This window comes from Podarcis pityusensis, assembly GCF_964106645.2.
Source record: "Podarcis pityusensis genome assembly, chromosome: 6".
NCBI lineage: Eukaryota > Metazoa > Chordata > Lepidosauria > Squamata > Lacertidae > Podarcis > Podarcis pityusensis.
The window spans coordinates 34,878,374-34,897,378 of NC_138030.1; the positions used below are offsets into that span (position 1 = coordinate 34,878,374).

A 19,005-nucleotide genomic window follows, 5' to 3' on the forward strand; every position below is an offset into this window, starting at 1 on the left:
AATATTGCAAAATTATTGCTAGAACCAACAAACACAAGCCTCAGAAACAAGAGGCTCCCTACAAAAACACAACCACAAGAATATTCTTTTGAACCTGCAAAAACCAGAACAGATTTCTAAGTGAGCTGAAGCAAGTGTTAAGAATATACGCATTAAGGAATACTTGTATCATATCACATACCATATCATATCATATTGAAAGCAGAATGTTTGATTTTATTTTGTAATGCAGCCACTTAGTACTTTAACTATCTGTTCTGTGACAGACTGCCTTGCTCTTATTCAGCTGAAAATGGAATAATTTTAAAATCAAGATACAATAGCATCAAAATACACCACTTACCACTGCTGCATGGTTGAGAGCATGGCTTCCTCTCATGTAGTCTGTCTTGATTGTTAAGGAAAACAGACATGTCTCTGTCACCTGAGAGACTATCCAGAGTGATGGCTTCATGCTGGGGGCATACTGGATAGGGCTCTTTAGACATCTGCACCATTAGGCTGGAAAGCGTTTGATCAAGTGGGTCATCTTCGGTGATGTATGTGTAAGGACAATATTCTCTGGTTCTGGAGTAGATGTTGGCATTGTCATAGCAATCTGAGCAGATTACCAATGGCCCTGTGCCACCTAGTGGAAGCAAAATAGTGGGTAGTTAGCAGAATATTCTGGCATGGGTCATCACTATAGACCCTTACAAGATGGCAGAAGCATAAAGCCTAGCTTGCAGAGATGGCAGTCCTTTGAGCCAACTGGCTGGCTTATCAGCAAGTGTCACAGCCCCAAGAAGAAAGCTTCAAAATAAAAGTCAACGAGTGAGGCACTTCTACACATTTGCTGAAAGGGAAAGGACTCTTTCCCCCATCACAGTTAACATAGTAGCACTTAGGGTTTTTTGTTTTTTTTTAAAAGAAGCACAGGAACACAAAAAACAGAGAGCGTGGGTGTGTGTTGATTACAGTATTTGACAATTTGCCTACACAGGATAGAAGCTGTGAGCATGAATTTGGTACAAGTACCTGGTTATTTGAGAAGATATCTGCTCCCTTGAGGCTAACTGTGATAAGCCAACAGAAGTAGAAAGGAAGGCAGAGGGGACTTTCAGCGATGTAGCAAGTGAAGTCTCATGCTGGGATCACTTAACACATAAGTTATGCTTTGAGCATGCACTTTTGCTTAAGAATGCAAAAAGTGTTTTGCTTGATCACATCAAGCACCACAAAGTCCAGCATTCTTTGCAATAACTTCAGCAACTAGCAGGCACTTGGTGAGCCACTAGAAACTGGCCAGTGGACCATGATCTATTTTCTGTCCACCTCTGATCAAGAGAATCAGGGCTTACCATCTGTGCCTTTGTGCACATATCCGTTGGAGGGAGGCATAAGTTGCTGGTTGCTTCCTGCTTCAGAATTACTATAGCCTTCCTGTGGCTCTGACAGAGTCCCTTGGGAGGATAAGTAACTGGGAATGTCAGTAGGTAAATTTACCTCCTCTGGAAGAGAAAAAAACAACAGCAATATTATACTGCATTTTTGCTATGGCAACAAAATCATCCAGCAGATGTCTGTAAAAATGATGGTGCTCACATAGACCTCACAGTATACAAGTAAATAACGGTCACCTTGTGGGGATAGAATGCAGTTCCTAGGAATATTTTCCTTTTATTCTTTTCTAATGCTGATTTATGGCAATCTTTCACAACCACAAAAATGAAATTTCCCCACTGCGATACAACACCCCTTTGTCAAAGCATAATGAACCAATATTCTGAACTTTGCCATTTATGATGGCAATTTCTCTCTCAAATTCTGTGGCTTCGTTGAAAAGCTACAAGATCATCACAAGCAGCCAGACTAAATCCTGCCTATGCTCATTTACTGCTTTGCAATACTCTCCTATACAACCCCTACTTTGTCCCTTTGCTCATTTAACTGTTACATGGTATCAGAGACTGTCCATACCTATGTGCATATAATATCCATTACCCTCTCCATCAGATTGTCAGGCTATTTTCCAAATGAAGAACCACCTTGGCAAAGAGACCACATACCAAAACTCCTAACCATAACACAGGATTTTCTTCTGGTCATGCTGAGCTGAATGACTCCAATCCCTTATCAAAACACACATACTTATGTCGAGTGCTCCTTACCTGTGCTAGTGATGCTGTAGTCTTCACTCTTCCTTCTCATATGGTAGATAACAATAACCCATATCAAGGAGGTGCCCACAACGCAGCAGACTACAACAATTATCACAATGCCAACTGTCGTCCAACCATCTTCTTCCATGCCACTTTGAGAAGTTTGGGAAGAGTCGCAGTTTGGTGAGGATATGACATTCAGGTAAATATGGCCACGCACTGTGCCAAGTGTATTGGACATTATGCAAGTGTATTTTCCAGCATCCTCTAATCCAGCATCTACAATGATGAGGAGTTGATTGGCGGCAGCAAAAAAATGTCGTTCTGTTACTGTGAGAGGCCCATCATCTTTGGTCCAGTTAAGGCGAGGGGCAGGACTGCCACTAGCAATGCACTGCAACACTGCTGTTTCACCTTGGGCCACAGTCCTGTCTTCCAGGGGCCTGACAAACGAAGGTGTTTCTGAACACAAAAAAGGACCAGATTAAATTTAATGCTACAGAATTACAATGACAACTGCATGAAACCAAAGATACGCTGCTACATATATGCAGATTGTGATTTTGAAAACTGATCTGACAGCAATGTAGGTCATGAACAAAATAAAAGGGGAATGTGTGTGTTTTAGGCCTGGTGTGGCTAACCTGTGGCCTTCAAATTATTGTGGAATTACAACTCCAGTCAGCCACTGTTTAACTACCTCTGCTGAAAGTGTCTGGGGGTGTTCTGCTTAATTACAGACTTTGTCCAGTTCATAAGCCAAAGCTCTTGGGAGTATGAGAACAGCCACCTTTAAAAGAGTTCTTGGTTTTCTAAAGACAAATCAGTTTTAGGGGGATGTATCATTTGTTTAATTAAATTCTTACTGCACATGCATGCCCTATACAGAGTCTGTATCTAAAAACTTAGAACAGAAGAGCACAGCAGTGACAGCATATTAAACCAGATCTCTTTCAAATTATCCAAAATTAAGTGGGTCAGCAGCAGGCAACCATACTAAAAACAAATGCTCTTGAATTATTTGTGTTAGAATTTTTTTTTTATGGGAAATACCAGACCAGCTTCTTCCCAGACTGTAAATCAAACAAAAAAGGAAGGAGAAAATTGTGGTGTCCCTTTTCAATGCTGCAATTGCATCCACTGGAATGAGCTCAAAACTACTTTTGAAAAGCACCACATAACTTTAGCAAATCCAAACCAGTAGGTGAAGCTGATTCAATTAACCTATCTCCGAAGTTTGTTCCTACCCCTCAAATAAGGTGAGACTTAGAGCAGTTCTCAGACTTGTAGGCTTCCTCCTCCTCCTTGTATGCTTCCTTCATTTGCCTGTGGGATAGCTCAGTCGGTAGAGCATGAGACTCTTAATCTCAGGGTCATGGGTTTGAGTCTTATATTGGGCAAAAAGATACAGTGGTACCTCGGGTTAAGTACTTAATTTGTTCTGGAGGTCTGTTCTTAACCTGAAACTGTTCTTAACCTGAAGCACCACTTTAGCTAGTGGGGCCTCCTGCTGCTGCCGCGCCGCTGGAGCACGATTTCTGTTCTCATCCTGAAGCAAAGTTCTTAACCCGAGGTGCTATTTCTGGGTTAGCGGAGTCTGTAACCTGAAGCGTATGTAATGTAACCTGAGGTACCACTGTATCTGCATTGCAAGGGGTTGGACTGGATAACTCTCACGGTCCCTTCCAGCTCTACAATTCTACGATTCAATTATCTTCTCATCAGAATAGGAAACATCTAAACTGTGATATCCTGTACTTATCTGAACATCTGGCCTACTATAATCCCAGATATTGAAACTATCCTTTAGTAATTTGAGTACCTTGGGTACTAATGTAATGCCATGTTCAGATAAGCATGGGCTTTCAAGATTGGGTGTTACCTTCTCCACATGGTGAACGGAGATGAGGATGAAGTGCGTGAACTTTACTCCTCCTGCAGTCAGAGCATTCAGGCAGCCCACAAAAATACCACCAATTACAAGCATGAAAATATACAGTAATCAAATAACCCATGAAGGCTTCAATAATTTGCTTACCTAACACTGTCAATGTGGCATTTGCCGATAGACTCCCGGCCACATTTTGTGCCATGCAGCTGTAGATGCCCATATCTTCTATTTTCACATTTGCTATGAAAAAGACATCGTCTTCTGGCATCACATGCATGCGCCTTTCACGAGCTGCAGGGAAGTCTGTGCCTCCATCTTTCTGCCAGGAAATCTGAGGTGGTGGATGGCCTTCTGCAGCACATTCCAATTTAGCTACGGCTCTAGTCCGGATTGTTAGATCCATTGGAGTTTTCACAAAAGAAGGCAGCTCTGAATGAAGACATACATTAAAATAACCAAGTAAGGTTTCCTAATACTAATCACAGCATCCCTAACTCACTTTGTTAAGAATGGGCATAACCCTTGTTAAGTTCTTCAAGCTCTTTAATTTAGATCTGTAAGAATTCTAGCTTACTGCTCTTAAAAACCACCCTAAACAGCAATTCAGATCTCACGAGAAAGGAGGATGTTACACCTAACCTTTCTTTAAAAGAAATAAATAAATTGGCACACAGCAAGCTTGTGAGTCCTCATCATGTTTGAGCTTTTTTCTTGAATGAGGTTGCTTGCAGAAGTTTTAACATTTTTTCACAGGAGAGACAAATGATTTTTTGTCTTTTTTGAATATGCCACCCCTCGAGAGCTCTCTTTCTGTCCCTCTTACACCCATTAATACTGATTACAACGGATGTGAGTTATTTTAATTCAGCCAAAGGTAAGTAAAAACCTGCCCTGGCAAAGACAACCCCATTAGGCTGCTTTCATTTAGTAAAGGGTAGTACACAAGGGAATAATTTGAAACTGGCTGCACCTTTAGCAAGGCAAGAGAGAATCTTTATTTGCCTAGCATAATAAGCAGCTGAAGCTGCTTCTTAGACATGGACTAGTTCTAAAGAGGCAGTTTTGGATTGATAAATCTGTGCACAAAGAGATTGCAGCTGGTACGAACACTGCTCATTTCCAAACTAGAAAATGCTCGGGGGAAATGCTGCTGTTTGGGCAGCTCTCTATGTCTGGTTAGGAGGAGTCTCTGGGGACTTGTGCAATCCAAGCTTTTTTACATCCAAAACTATTCCAATGTCTTCAGCTTCCCTAGTGCATGGGTAGGCAAACTAAGGCCTGGGGGCCGGATCAGGCCCAATCGCCTTCTAAATCCGGCTCACGGACGGTCTGGGAATCAGCATGTTTTTACATGAGTAGAATGTGTCCTTTTGTTTAAAATGCATCTCTGGGTTATTTGTGGGGCCTGCCTAGTGTTTTTACATGAGTAGAATGTGTGCTTTTATTTATAATGCATCTCTGGGTTATTTGTGGGGCATAGGAATTCATTCATATTTTTTTTCAAAATACAGTCTGGCCCCCCACAAGGTCTGAGGGACGGTGGACTGGCTCCCTGCTGAAAAAGTTTGCTGACCCCTGCTCTAGTGGATTAACAAAAGAGAAGACCTCTGGGGGTGCCTTTCCTTTAGACCTCTGAGTGAACTATCCAAAGTTTCCAAACCGTTTTAGTGGGGTGTGTGTGTGTGTGTGTGTGTGTGTGTGTGTAGAAAGGAAAAACAAAAACTACTGCATACCATTGACAGTCAACTTGGCCTTGTTGGAATAATTAGATCCAAAGTGATTGGAGATGATACACTGGTATTTTCCTTCGTCAGTGAAGTTCACATTGAAAAGGTGCAGGAGAGTGGTGTACTCCAGTACTTCACCATCTTGCTGCTGGTACCTGACAAAATTCTCAATGTCTGCATCATACAGTATTTCACTGTCCTTTCTCCAGGTGGTGGACATAGGCGAATCACTGCTGCTCACCGCCTTGCAAGTCAGGGTGACGTTGGTGCCTCTTAGTGCAATGGCAGTCTCAGGATGCACTCTGATCTGTGGCTTGGGAAAGTTATCTGTGAAACACAGATCACATTTCTTCAGCATGTAACTAAGCTAACAAATACTGATGCAGAATGTAACAGTTGAGCTTGTGCTGGAGGTGACACTTGCCCTTAATTCCTCAAACTAAGAGATTTCTATTATCTATGTGTTCACACTAGAACTGGCTATGTGGGTATGAAGCAGGTTGTCAGTGTTACGAGTATAAGCAAGAGGTACACTGCAAGATGAAGGGATTTTGTCATGAGTCCTTAGAACTCACCATTAAGGAATATGAACATGAATAAATCTGCAGAAGGACAGTTGCAAGGTCTCTTAAAACCCAGTTGTGGATCTCAATTGGAGGGGGAAAGAACCACTTTATGCATTCAGCACAAGTGATATTACCACTTCCTTGTCACAATGTTTGCTAACTAACAATCTGAATGCTACCTACTTTCAGGAATTAAGCCATACTTCACTGGGCAATATTAATTTCCTTCCCTAATTACAATTTAGTTGTTAACACACACTCATCATTTTCCTGAGTATTTTGGCAATGCATACATATTGTGTGCAGCCAATTGTTGCTCGTACCCCTTCGTAGGAAGAGAGATAAAGCTCCTGATACTCAAGCTCTCAGATTCTGCCTGCCTAAAGGACTTCAAGAAGATCCAGACTACAATGTTAATATCTACAATTGCTAATATCTACAATATCTACAATTGCTTTTTTTAAAAAACCCAGTTAAAAGTCTTTGCAGTTAGTAGCAAAAACTCAACAGTAGTACTAAACAGCAATACTGCAGCCTCTTCTTAATAGATTTTTGGATTAAGGGGTAGTCAACATGCATATGTCAAGGTCTTTTCTGGTAGCCCTGAGGGGACCCTCCTCTCTCTGCTGCAATTAGCCTTGAAAAAAATGTCATTTATTGTGGCAAATAGAAGGCTTTTTTTGAAGGCTAATTACAGCTTGGGCTGAATTTGGGTGTGGACACCACTGTGACACCCACCCACCCCCACCTGTCAATTAGCCTTGAAAGAAATTTTCTATTGGCTACAGTCTCTGCAACAGAGGACGGAAAATTTCAGGACTGCCACAGCTGGGGAAAGGAAGAGTTAACCCCAGAAAATGTAGCCCACCCGCAATTAGATTTGAAAATTAGATTCTTGCAAACCTAATTGTAGCAATGTCTTTAGGCTTGAAACAAAACAAACAAACAAACAAACAAACAATTATTTTTTTGCAAGTCTAATTGCTGGGGCTGTAGTGTGGGGTGGGTTGTCCCCTCAATAGTTTCTTATGTTCTGAGATGTGCCCATGGGCCAAATGAAGGTTGGCACCCCCTGGCTTAGATCCTGGGAAAGGAAGAGCTTTTACGTTTCAGCATGACATAATTCCACTGGCTTCAAAACAAAGGCTTCTTTCACACTCTCTGCCCCTAACTCTCTCCCTCCACAACAGATTTCCCATAGGCCTTTCAGTTATTGCTAGACTATGACTCCCATAATCCCCACATTCTGTCATGCTGGCTGGGGCTGATGAGAGATCAAAGTCCAACAACTTCTAGAGGCCCACAAGTTCTCCACCCCTCATTTACAGTGACTTGCTATAATGGTTCCACTGTGGGAAAACTCCTACAGATGATGATCTAGAAGTATCTTTAAATGAACCAGTGTTCCTGTTAATCTCTGGAATCTGGATACAAGAGTGTCCAATATACATAAACAGGAAGCATAAATGTTGTCTTGTAACACTGCAGGGAGGGCATCACAATCCATGAAAATCCAATTCAGGTTGCAATCCAAAACACACTTACAGAAAGTAAGCCACACAAAACTCAATGGGGCTTATGTCTGACTAGACATGCATAGGATTGTAATATATCCACTGAACAAGTCAGCGAAGCCATTTCCCCTCTCCCCAACTCTCACACATGATTATTTTCCAAGGCAGATGTCATAAGGGCAATGTGCCCTGGGAAGCTATGATACAAATGCAGTAAATAAATAAAGCCGTTAAGAGCACAAACCACAGGTGAAGTCTTCAGGGTTCACACTGAGGATGCTCTGGCCAGACAGCCATTCGGGGTGGGCACAAATGACACCGACAGCATCCTGCAAATGGTTGTGGTTAAGCCACTGGGGCAGCCATTTCAACTGGCAGTCACACAGTAAGCTGCTAGTGTTCAATACCCTGAAAATGTAAAGGCAAAAGGAAAATGTCTAAGTTTTTGTAAGTAAGCAAATGACACTTCATCTGCAGTCACCAAGCAGATCTCCCCGCTCCCCCATACATCTGCTAAAGTATTTGTAACACTATATACGTGAACTGCCTGGTAATGAGTCCTAACTGTATTTTGAGTAGCTTCAGCGTCTCTTGTTGCTGTAAACAAATTCACATTTCTCCATCTTCACATATAATGTGTTATTCTAAATGAGAGGCTGTTCCACAAAAAGGTCACCTTCCTACAAAACACTTTTTTTAAAGCATCCTTCGCAGGACAGTAGCAGTACAATCACGTAAAGGACAAGTAAGAAGAAACACCCCACACACACACTATGCACCAAGTCAAGAGGGTAAAAAGAGATTAAGAGATGCTCTTTATGTTTTAGACAGCAATAGGGAACATCTGGCCCTATAGGTGATGTTGAACTCCTAACTCCAATGGCCCCACATGGCCATAAATTGTGGGAGTTGAAGGTCACTGGCTTCCAGGGGACCACAGGTTTCCTATCTCTGTTTTAGATAGTTCAGGGGATCGCAGGCCTTAAATATAAAATATACTGTAGTGTAAATATGTGGCAAAAGAATATAAATCCCAATCCATACCCTTAAAAACTATATCCACACCCACAATCATGCCCCAAGGATAAACCTAAGATTTCCATCAAAACAATGAGCAGTCTATGAGAAATAAAACATGACACTGTAATTTGACTGTTTAGATGATGCTGAGCAGAATACCTCTGGGACTAAATCAATTTCTAGCACTGCATTATACACATGTATCTTATTGGTTATATAACTGATTTCATAATAATGCCTTTCGCAAACACTGTAATTCTGAAAATGCCTCCCATTCTTGACAGCAGGTATGAAAGTAACTGGTGAAAACCCAGAGTAATGTATCAGTCCATTTGATAATTTTTTTCCTGAACACACACAGGAAATGGTCCTAAATTGCTCAAGTGCAGAGCCAATTTTGATCTCTATACCCTGTGCAGGGAAGAACCTTCAGCAAGACTGCATTTTACAGTCCATCTGGTAAGAATTAGCTAGCTGAGAAACAGTTTTAACAAACAGTCTTCATATTCTTCATTTTAGAGAGTGCCTATATGATATTGCTTGTAAAGGAAAGAGCAGGGTTCTGAAAAAACAAGCCTGATGCTTAGAGGACAACAGCTACTCACAAGGCAGAGAAAAATACTAATTTCCACAAGAAAATAATGTGGAACAGCATTCTCCATCTTTTTCCAATTACACAGAAAGCACTGTGACCTTGGCCCTTTCAAAGTACACAAAGCTGTCTCATTACCTTGCAAGGCTAGATGTTTTCTTATTTTTCTCTCCTAAGCCTCACTGTCCATTTTCTCAACAGTATTACTTTCAGGTACTCATTTCATGCCAATTCTTGGTACTCAGTCCTGTGAATGGTGTACCAGATACCTGACTAGCCAACCACCACATGCTCCACGCCACCAAAAAATATGACTTGCTGGGCGTGTCATGAACCTGTTTGCATATCTGTGTTTCATGCAGAGCTTCAACAGATGGTTGCTGCCTGAAAATTAACTTGTGTGGAACTGAGTTATTTGACTCTAGCAGCTAGAGAGGGGGGACTGTTCTGTTTTCTGATGTCAAACCATATTAACATTTTGCTTCAGATATCAGGCTTACCGTATATGTATCCCGCCATTTCTTTTGTAAGAAAACAGTTGGTATTCCATATTCATTCTTAAAAGAGTCCTCTAACCACTGGCCTCTCAGATGAAACACCACAAATATTTTCAGGACCAGCTTTACCAGCCCCTCCCCCCCATCCTGAACTTCTATTATCAGCTTAAATGTTTATGTATGACTTAAGGCTGTTTTTAGAGTATTGCATATACTCCACAGCAAAAATGAACTCGTATACAGATTGTGGTGTACTTCAGACCAGTACTATGTCATTAACTGAAATTGTCAGGAAATTTCTAAAGCCATTTATATTGTTAGCCCAGTTTGCATGTTATATTAAGCCATCGTTTAAAACAAACTATGGTTCAATGTGAACAAGCAGTGTGCTGGTGCACCCTGCTCAAATATTCCCAGGGCATTCATTCCCAATGCCTCCCATGCTGCAGATGAAACAAGAGTCTGTCTTGTCATGTCATCCAAACCCTGAAAGAAGTGGTTTGCTTCTCTCAGACCATGAGGAGTAAGCCAAGAACAAGCCAAGGAAACTAACCATAAGCGTATTATCAGACAGGACAAGTAAGACTTTGGCTTGTTTTATCTGTGGTGCAACAGCAGGAACAAGGGAGGAGAACCAATGGAGCATTTGAGAATGTATTACTAAAGACCATGAAGAAATGAAACTGAGTTCCAATACACTTTTATTGATCACAAGCGCCTTGCAAGTAAAATATTTATACCAGTTGTAACATTTCTATTGAAGTAAAACATGTAGGACTAGATACTTACAGTTCTTTAAGAAGAGGCTGGGAAAAAGCACTTTCTTGAATAGACATTATTGCATTGTTGTTCAAATCTCTGCAAAATTAAGTAAAAATCATGCCTGCATGAGTGAATTGTGTTCTGCACCTCTGAAAACTGGGATGCATGCAAATTTGAAGAAAAAACTTGGTTGACAGAGAAAAGGTTGCAACATATACTTACAGATATTCAAGAGCCTGAAGGCTAGAAAATGCTCTCTTTGTGATTGACTTAATCTGGTTTCCTTGCAGAATCCTAAAATATACCCCAAAGGAAAATCTTAAGTAATCTTAAGTAAATTAACCAACATTTGTTACGACAACAGAATCAGGGAGCCTGGTAAATAAGTGTTTAGGACCACCACCCCCCCGCCAACTCTTCTCTGGCCTTAAGATTGTAAAAGAGGAGGAAGAGGAGAGTATACACATTTCCAAAGCACAGAATTAAGGGTCAGAAAATAACCAGCAGGAGGGAAAGGCAACTTGCACAGTCAAGTGGTAGGCACGTCGCAAATTGCATGGGCAGAATTGGGAAAAGATATAAAGATTACAGGTTAGGGGTCCCTGACAGTGGCTAGAAGTTTCTGGCTAGAAGTTTTCCCCATAGCTATTTGTTTTCCAGCAAACATACAAGAGGGGAAAAGTAATTTGTGTCCCACCACATGGTGGTGCAGGGGCCTTTTCTTCATAAATTGTGAGGGTAAGAAACCTTTAGTGTGATCGGTGGAAGGGAGAGGAAGAATACAAGCTGAACTGTGCTATCTACAAGGCTACAAAAGCCCTCGGACCCTGAAATCAGAAGGTTAAAAATTACCCCTTTCCTGACTTCCCTTCCAGGTGGGATGAAAATGAGCATGACTTTGAACCATGCCTGTAAGAATATATTATAAAAGACAAATTACCTGAAAAATCCTAGCTCAAATATGGGATGTCCAAGCCAGTTTTTTTCTTGATGTACTAGTGATCATAAGTGTTACTAAATAGATTTTTCAATTCGGAGTAAAACTCTTCAGGTGATCATTTGTATGAGTATAATCAAAGCTCTAAATTGTGTAGCAGGGAGCTTCCAATAATAGACGAGGCTCCCCAGTTCAAAAGAATGCCTTAATTCATGGTGGTTGTAAAGATGAATAGGCTAACAAGGGGGGTGGGGAGGCTTTCCAGTACAATCACATGCCTGAGTGGGGCTACTGTTGCATAAGTTTTTGAAGTTTTTACTAAATACAAATATTTGGGTCTTTACTTCCATTCTGGTAGGGATGTCAATTCTATAATGAGTAAGACTTACAATTTACTGAGCCTGTCAAGTCCAACAAATGCTTCATTTGAGTCTTCTATGGCCCAGGAGATCTCATTATTTCGCAAGTCTCTAAAGAAACAAATGCACCAAAGAACAACACATGAGAACTTTAGCCACAACTCCAACACCAGCTCCCCTCTGTTCCCTTTGCTGGCTTGTGATTTTTGAAACGTAAGATGTCATCTTTGCTAAGAGATTGTCTGCCTGTTTTACTAGACTGGGGCTATAAATCCTCATAATGAGAAATCTGCTGGCTTCAAAATGGCAGCACTCTTCACAGAGACAGTAACATTAGTGCATAGTACATACTCTACCCTACCCCATTACGATCAGACATCTTTGCATGAAAGCAATTTTGGTCACTTTTAATATGTGAAAATGTCCCTATGGAACCAATACAAAGTGAAAGGCAACTGCTCAGTCAACTAAAGTTACCAGCATGCCTGGGATTCACATGCCCCGCAGCACTGTTTCCTCAGCAGAGTAACATCTGTTAATCTAGTAAACACAATATGCCATTGACCATGAACTGGGGGAGCCTTCATAAGAGACTTATGAATTGAATTAATGCTGCCTGTACATTGCTTAATCTTCTGGAGTGAGAAGCTTGTAATAACGTTAGCATATTAAGAGATTATATACAGGTCAGGTGAAGAACGGCTAGGCATAAAAGAGTAGAGTTTCAGAGAGAAGTGTGGGTGGTTCTGCTCACAAATCCTGTTACAGGCTAATGGGATTTCTGTCTGACCCTTACACTGCACTTCTACCCCCAGCACAGAAGAGAAGGCTCTTGTTTAAAACCAATTCAGCAAGCTCCTCTTGGGCAGGGGAAGATGCTTCATTAAGGTCTAATAGATTCAGCAGTGCATTTCCTTTACAAGGCAGGTCATAAATATATCACAGCAACAATTCTCATTTTGTTTACAGCTCAGTGAACAGAGGAATTTAGAGCTTAGCCATCAGTTTATCAGTGACAAGGCATATAAGACGCAATCAATACTGCATTTTTAAATAGGAGGATTCTGCTGTTTGATACAATCTATTGGTATACATCACAACATTAAATATGTTGTTTCATTTGTTTCATTAATATTATAAAGTGAGAATACACTTAAGAAGATCTGCAATGCTTTATACATAACTGCATAAATGTCTGTAGTCCAATGCCTTGCCTACTGGCTGGTTCCATAACTAAAAAGATTTTTCTCAACGGCTGTGTTCAAGGGTCACACTAAAATTAAGCAGCTAAACCATAGCTTAGCAAAATATGTATAGGCTAAAAGAAGTTGCAGCAAGCTATGGGCTTATGCATAATAGCTCTTCTTTTTCTGTGTGGTTTCTGCTTCCCTGTGGCTTTTTGTTCTGTCCAAATCATCAAATTGTAGTGAGGCTGTGGTTAACACTAGTGTGTTTGAAACAAGCCAAGTTAAATCACAGTTTGTTGGTTCAGAAGCTTCAGAAAGCCTCTTGCTGACCTTGTGGGAAGAGGAGATGGGAGGGGGGATCATGTGAGTCTGAGGCTCACTATGGCTGATTCTAGTTACTGAAATTGTGCTTAACCAGGGATAGCCAATGTGGTACTTTCAGCCAGCATGACCAATGGTCAGAGATGATGGGGGTTGCAGTCCACAACATCTAGAGGGCACCACATTGGCTGTCTCTGACCTAAGCTGCTTTAGAGTGATGTATTAACACGGCCAAGAGGTCCGCTAGCGTTAACTTACACCTTACAAATGCAAAGAGAAGCTTGTACAGTGGTACCTCTGGATGCGAATGGTATCCGTTCCGGAGCCCTGTTCGCATCCTGAAGCAAACGTAACACACGACTGCGCATGTTGCGTTTTGCTGCTTCCGCACATGCCCGTGATGTCATTTTGAGTGTCTGCGCATGCGCAAGTGATGAAACCAGGAAGTAACGCGTTCCATTACTTCCAGGTCGCCACAGAGCGCAACCCGAAAACGCTCAACCTGAAGCGTATTCATCCCGAGGTATGACTGTACTGCATAACAAATCTTCCATGGCCCACTTTTCTGCCTGGAACTAGGTCCTTGAAGTGGTAAAGTAATAAAAATAGAATATATTCAATTTTATGAGAATTTTCCTGGCTGTTAAAATTCCCACATTTCCATCCCACTTTGAAGCATGGCAAGTTCTTTTGAAGAACCTAAGAAACTCAAAGCAGGCCCTTATTGTGTGGGCCAGCTGAGTTTGCTGTTCATGCCTGGTTAGGCATGAATGCTTGGAGCCCTGTTAAACATTTTCATCCCATTGTCTAAAGAGCCAGCGACCCTGAACCAAAAAGCCTGTGGGTCAGCTGCCTGACACCTCCTTAGATTCTAACAAAATCCACTAATTAAACTGCTGCTCTTTTTCATGCTATTGTAAGTCTAAAGATTAGTTTTAACTGGATCATTTAAAGTTTGTATTAAGATTAAGAGACTATAACTGCTTACATAAGCTTTTCTGAAGACTGTGACTATTTAGGCATGTGCTAAATGAACCAACATTTAACATTTGAATTCGTTTTTTAATTTAAAATCTACTTTTCATTGGGTTTTTACCTATCACAGTGAATAGCTATACTCTTCATAATAAATGTCTACTTTATTTATCTGTTTTACGCACTTACAAAGACTGCAGATTTGAAAGTCCTTTAAAGACACCATCCGCGATATGACTGACTCTGTTGTCACTCAGATTTAATCTCTCCAATAAACTCAGTCCAACAAAAGCAGATTCATCTAGGCGGGTCAGCTGGTTGTAAGATAGATCACTGAAATGTAACACAATGGAGAGAGAAATTTAAATAGATAAAAAAGTAGAAGTGCAATGACATCACGAAACTATTTAAGAAGAATGAGACCTTTTTGTTGGAGAAATTAAGCAACTTTCCCTGAAGAAACTAAAGGAAGATCATTTTTGTTACTGATTTTACTCCAGTTAACATCAGAAAAAAGCCCCAAGGAATCAAATCATAGTTCTTACAGTTCAGAAAGCCTTTGGCAGAACTCCCACGCATCAGGACTGATCCTGTTAATGGCATTCTGGCTGATATAGAGCTGCTGTAATGCCTTCAAACCATACAGCCAACCCTTGTTTATGTCTGTCAGGTTATTCTGTTCCAGTTCTCTGTAGAAGCAAAAGCAAATGTTATATGTGAGCACTATACTTTTCTACCACTTTACTGGGGACACATGCAGAGTGATTTACAAATACTAAGCTTCATAATAGTCCTCAACACACAAGTAAAAATCCGAGAGCACAGTGAAATAAAATGGTTAACTAGGAAGCAAGAGACATGGGGAAAGTGGCCTAGTGAGGCAGGAACAGGGTTAGCTGATGAATTCAGTAACTCAATTCCGTTTATGATTGTATTATTTGGGAGAACATGACCTGCCACCATTCTATGGAAACCTAGAAGTTACACAATAGGGAGCATACTGTTAAATGTGATGATTATACTCTCTACCAAAACCAGTTTTGGTCCAAACTACTCAACCCTGGGAGACTGTTCAAATCTCTAGAGGCATCCACTTATCGTTCTGCTTTGCTTCTTCTAAAGTTAAAAAAGTGGTGACCACTTTAACACTACGAAGACATCGTAACAATGTCTTTTGTCCTATAACTGAGAAGTAATCAACTCAATCAGAAGACATGCTAGTAATTTAGCATAGTGCTCAGGAGATGGCTTGTCTGATGGAATGATCTTCCTTCTCTGTGCCCTCCAAGTTCTGGAAGTTCTCCCACCCATTCATCCTAAAACAATGAGGAGGAAGGAGAGCGGGGAAGAGACCCATTGTGCGAGTGGATGTCCTTGCATGGGCTTCTGCTAGCAGGACCGGTTAGTTAAATCCAGTCCTAGGTTTGTTGATTATCAAGTACAATCCTCCAGGCCTTCTTATGAAGAAACCATAACAATGTGTACTTACAACTCTTCCATGTTATCCAGTCCAAAGAAGGCACCATCCATTAGCTTGTTAATTCCATTCCGCTGCATTTTTAATGATTTTAAGGAGTCCAAGCCTTGGAAGGTAAGGCTCTCGATTGTTTTAATTCGGTTTCTTTTAAGTTCCCTAAATAATAGTATTATAAATGTTAGTTGGTTGAAATCAAAGTATAATCTTTATTTGCTCTATGCTTCTTGTCTCACAAAAACACTAGTAGTACTATTAAGATTCTGATCTATGCGGATGTCATTTAGCCATTCAAAAGGGAAGCAGCAGAACTGCAAAAAAATCAAATGCAAGTGAGCAAGAACTTAGTTGCAAAATCATGCAACATGGATTCACTGATTATCAATATGAATTTCCCTACCAATTCTCTGCAGTTTTGGAGGAACAATACACATCTGGACCACAGCACGGATGGAATTGCTTGAACTTGCCCTCCCCACCTCCTGCAGTGATGATTATCCCACTGGAGGCTACTTTCATTCTTTAAAAAATGTGCACATAAAATGCAAAGATATATTTAATCTCACATCTTTTTGATAGCGATTAGCAGTAGCAAATGAGGGGGTGGCATGGTAGCAGTGCCCTCCCAGCCAGTTGGCAGGGTGGGGCAAAATGAATTGTCCCCATCCTGCCAACTCTGGTTGGCAGCAGCGGTGGCAACCCTGCAGATGTGCCTGCACCTGCAGGGTGGACACCACTGGTGACCTAGCGCTCCTCCTGACCCTGTTCCAGTCCAGTGAGTGAAGAACAGCAGCACCCACACCCTAAGTCCTGTTGCTAACAGTGCTTGGCATATTCAGAAAAGGTTCAGAACTGATTATAGGGTATAAACACTTACAATAACTGTACATGAGGCAACCTGAAGGTCTTCAGTGGAATCATGCTTATTCTGTTTCTGTTTAGTTTCAAAACGATTAAGAAGCTGGTTAAGTTATCGAAACAGCCTGCTTCCAGAGTAGTGATTCTGTTGTTGCTCAGATTCCTGTTAAAGCACAGTCAAAAGGAACACACAGCTTTATATAATTGAATCCTGCTTGACAAACTACACAATAATTTCAAAGGACCTGCTACTCCTTCCCTCGAGGAAGCCCAGTTTCAAAAAGGAGAAAGTTTATTGAAGGTTATTTCACTGATCCTGAGTGGCTACAGTCAAGAGCTAATCAAGCACAATTATGTTCATAAGAATATAAGAAGAGCCTGCTGGATCAGGCCAAGGGCCCATCTATTCTAGCATCCTGTTATCACATTAGCCAACCTAATTCCTGTAAGAAACCAGTGAGCAGATGGGCACTCTCCCCTCCCTTGGTTTCTAGCAACTGGTATCTGGGAACGCTGCTGCCTCCAACTGTGGAGGTAGCCACTAATAGCCCTCTTCTCCATGAATGTGTCTAATACTATTTTAAGGCCATTCAAGTTGGTGGTCATCAATGCCTCCTGGGGAGAACTAATTTCCACTTCTTTATGTCTGTTTGAATCTAGTGTGGGGTTACCAACCCAACACCTGTGGGTGTCATGCCACCCATGAAAGCTTCCAGTGGTGCCCTTGAGCAGATGCCCCAGATGCCATTAAAAAAAACAAAAACCCTAAGTCTCTAGTCCTCTTATAGTTTTGGAGCAAAATGTGCAGGTGCCTTACAAGTGATTTCCGTGAAATTGGAGTGGTATGCCTACGCTGTATATTTTCCCTGGTGCTGAGGAATGTTCCCTGTTGTTATTAGACAGAAATAGCATCTGTGTTTGTGTGTGTTCTCCATAATCAGCACCAGCAGGACATAGCTGACTTCCCCGGGTAAGAATGAGGTTATTGAGGTTGGTCGTCTCTAATTTTGTGTCATGCCACACTCCACGCAGCAGCCATTTTGTGTTATGCCATGCTGCCTCCATGGCAGCCATTTTGTAACTGGTGCCCTCTCTCAAAATTCAAAATGAGCCCACTCATCAGAAAACATTGGCAACCCCTGATCAAGTGTAAATCAATTTCAGTTGAGTAATCCACACCATGAACAATTATATAAACATTTATCATGTTCATCCTCCTTACCCCCTCCAGCAAACAGAACTGCATGTTCCTGCAATCCAGAGGGACTCAGTTACAAGACCTTGAATTATGAAACTATAGCATTTCCTGACCATATTAGTAATCAGAACAGATTTATAACTTTGTTTCAGAAATCATTCTGCTGTTGAGAAGTTATGTGAAGATGAAACATAAAAGAATTCTGTTGCACAGCATTCCATGCTAGTTCTTGAATCCTTTGGGAAAGGTGTTGAAGATGGATATACAGATGTTAAAGTATGTGCTTTCAACATAGCAGGTTAGCAACCTCCTCCTACTTACAGATACTTCAGCTGCATCCGTGGGAATGAAGAGGCTTTGATTTCAGAGATTAGGTTAGAGCTGAGGTCAAGGTTCTCCAAGGAAATGTAATGCTGTAGCTGATCAGGGACAATCTCTGAGATTGTATTATGCACTCTAAAAATAGAAAGAAAAGTGCTAGACCATTTCTGAAGTTCAGCAGCAAAATTTAAAATATTTTAGGCTAATGCAATGTGTCTCTAATGAGACACACGGAAGTTATTTTGATGCCTGTAGGAATCTGGTTTAAACAGCCAGTTGAAAGCTGAACCTCATTCTCTTAGTATGAGTGTAAGGTTGAGTTTACAGCAAAGCATCAAGGGATAGAACATTTCTCTTTGGGAATTATGATTCCAGAACAACTTAACTGAACAGCCCACTGTCCAGGGACACAATGTAACAAAAGTCAGAGTAATCAGATGGGCAAGTTAGAAAGATTATGGACACTATTCTGCTATTAACTGGTGTTTTGTAATGTAAAGACATACAATACTTCACACATAGATTTACACTGAATAATAATAATAATAATAATAATAATAATAATAATAATAACCTGCCCATACCCAGCCACTCTGGGCAGCTTACAGTATATATAAAAACATGAACAAAAAATCAAACATTAAAAAAACCTGAAGTGCATGCTT

At 41.0% G+C, this 19,005-nt stretch overlaps 1 protein-coding gene across 1 annotated transcript in view; it reads right to left on the minus strand.

Annotated features, from left to right (window-relative positions):
• The window catches only part of LRIG2 (leucine rich repeats and immunoglobulin like domains 2), a 46,837-nt gene that overhangs the window by 4,240 nt on the left and 23,592 nt on the right, over positions 1-19,005 (minus strand). The window contains exons 4-17 of the mRNA XM_081009801.1: positions 18,341-18,475; positions 16,841-16,984; positions 15,979-16,122; positions 15,035-15,178; positions 14,679-14,822; positions 12,037-12,117; positions 10,933-11,004; positions 10,738-10,806; positions 8,084-8,247; positions 5,766-6,086; positions 4,180-4,461; positions 2,151-2,603; positions 1,341-1,490; positions 344-628 (exon numbers count right to left, since the gene is read on the minus strand). Coding sequence (XP_080865927.1) covers positions 344-628; positions 1,341-1,490; positions 2,151-2,603; positions 4,180-4,461; positions 5,766-6,086; positions 8,084-8,247; positions 10,738-10,806; positions 10,933-11,004; positions 12,037-12,117; positions 14,679-14,822; positions 15,035-15,178; positions 15,979-16,122; positions 16,841-16,984; positions 18,341-18,475 — 2,588 coding nt within the window. The remainder of the gene's footprint in view (positions 1-343; positions 629-1,340; positions 1,491-2,150; positions 2,604-4,179; positions 4,462-5,765; positions 6,087-8,083; positions 8,248-10,737; positions 10,807-10,932; positions 11,005-12,036; positions 12,118-14,678; positions 14,823-15,034; positions 15,179-15,978; positions 16,123-16,840; positions 16,985-18,340; positions 18,476-19,005) is intronic.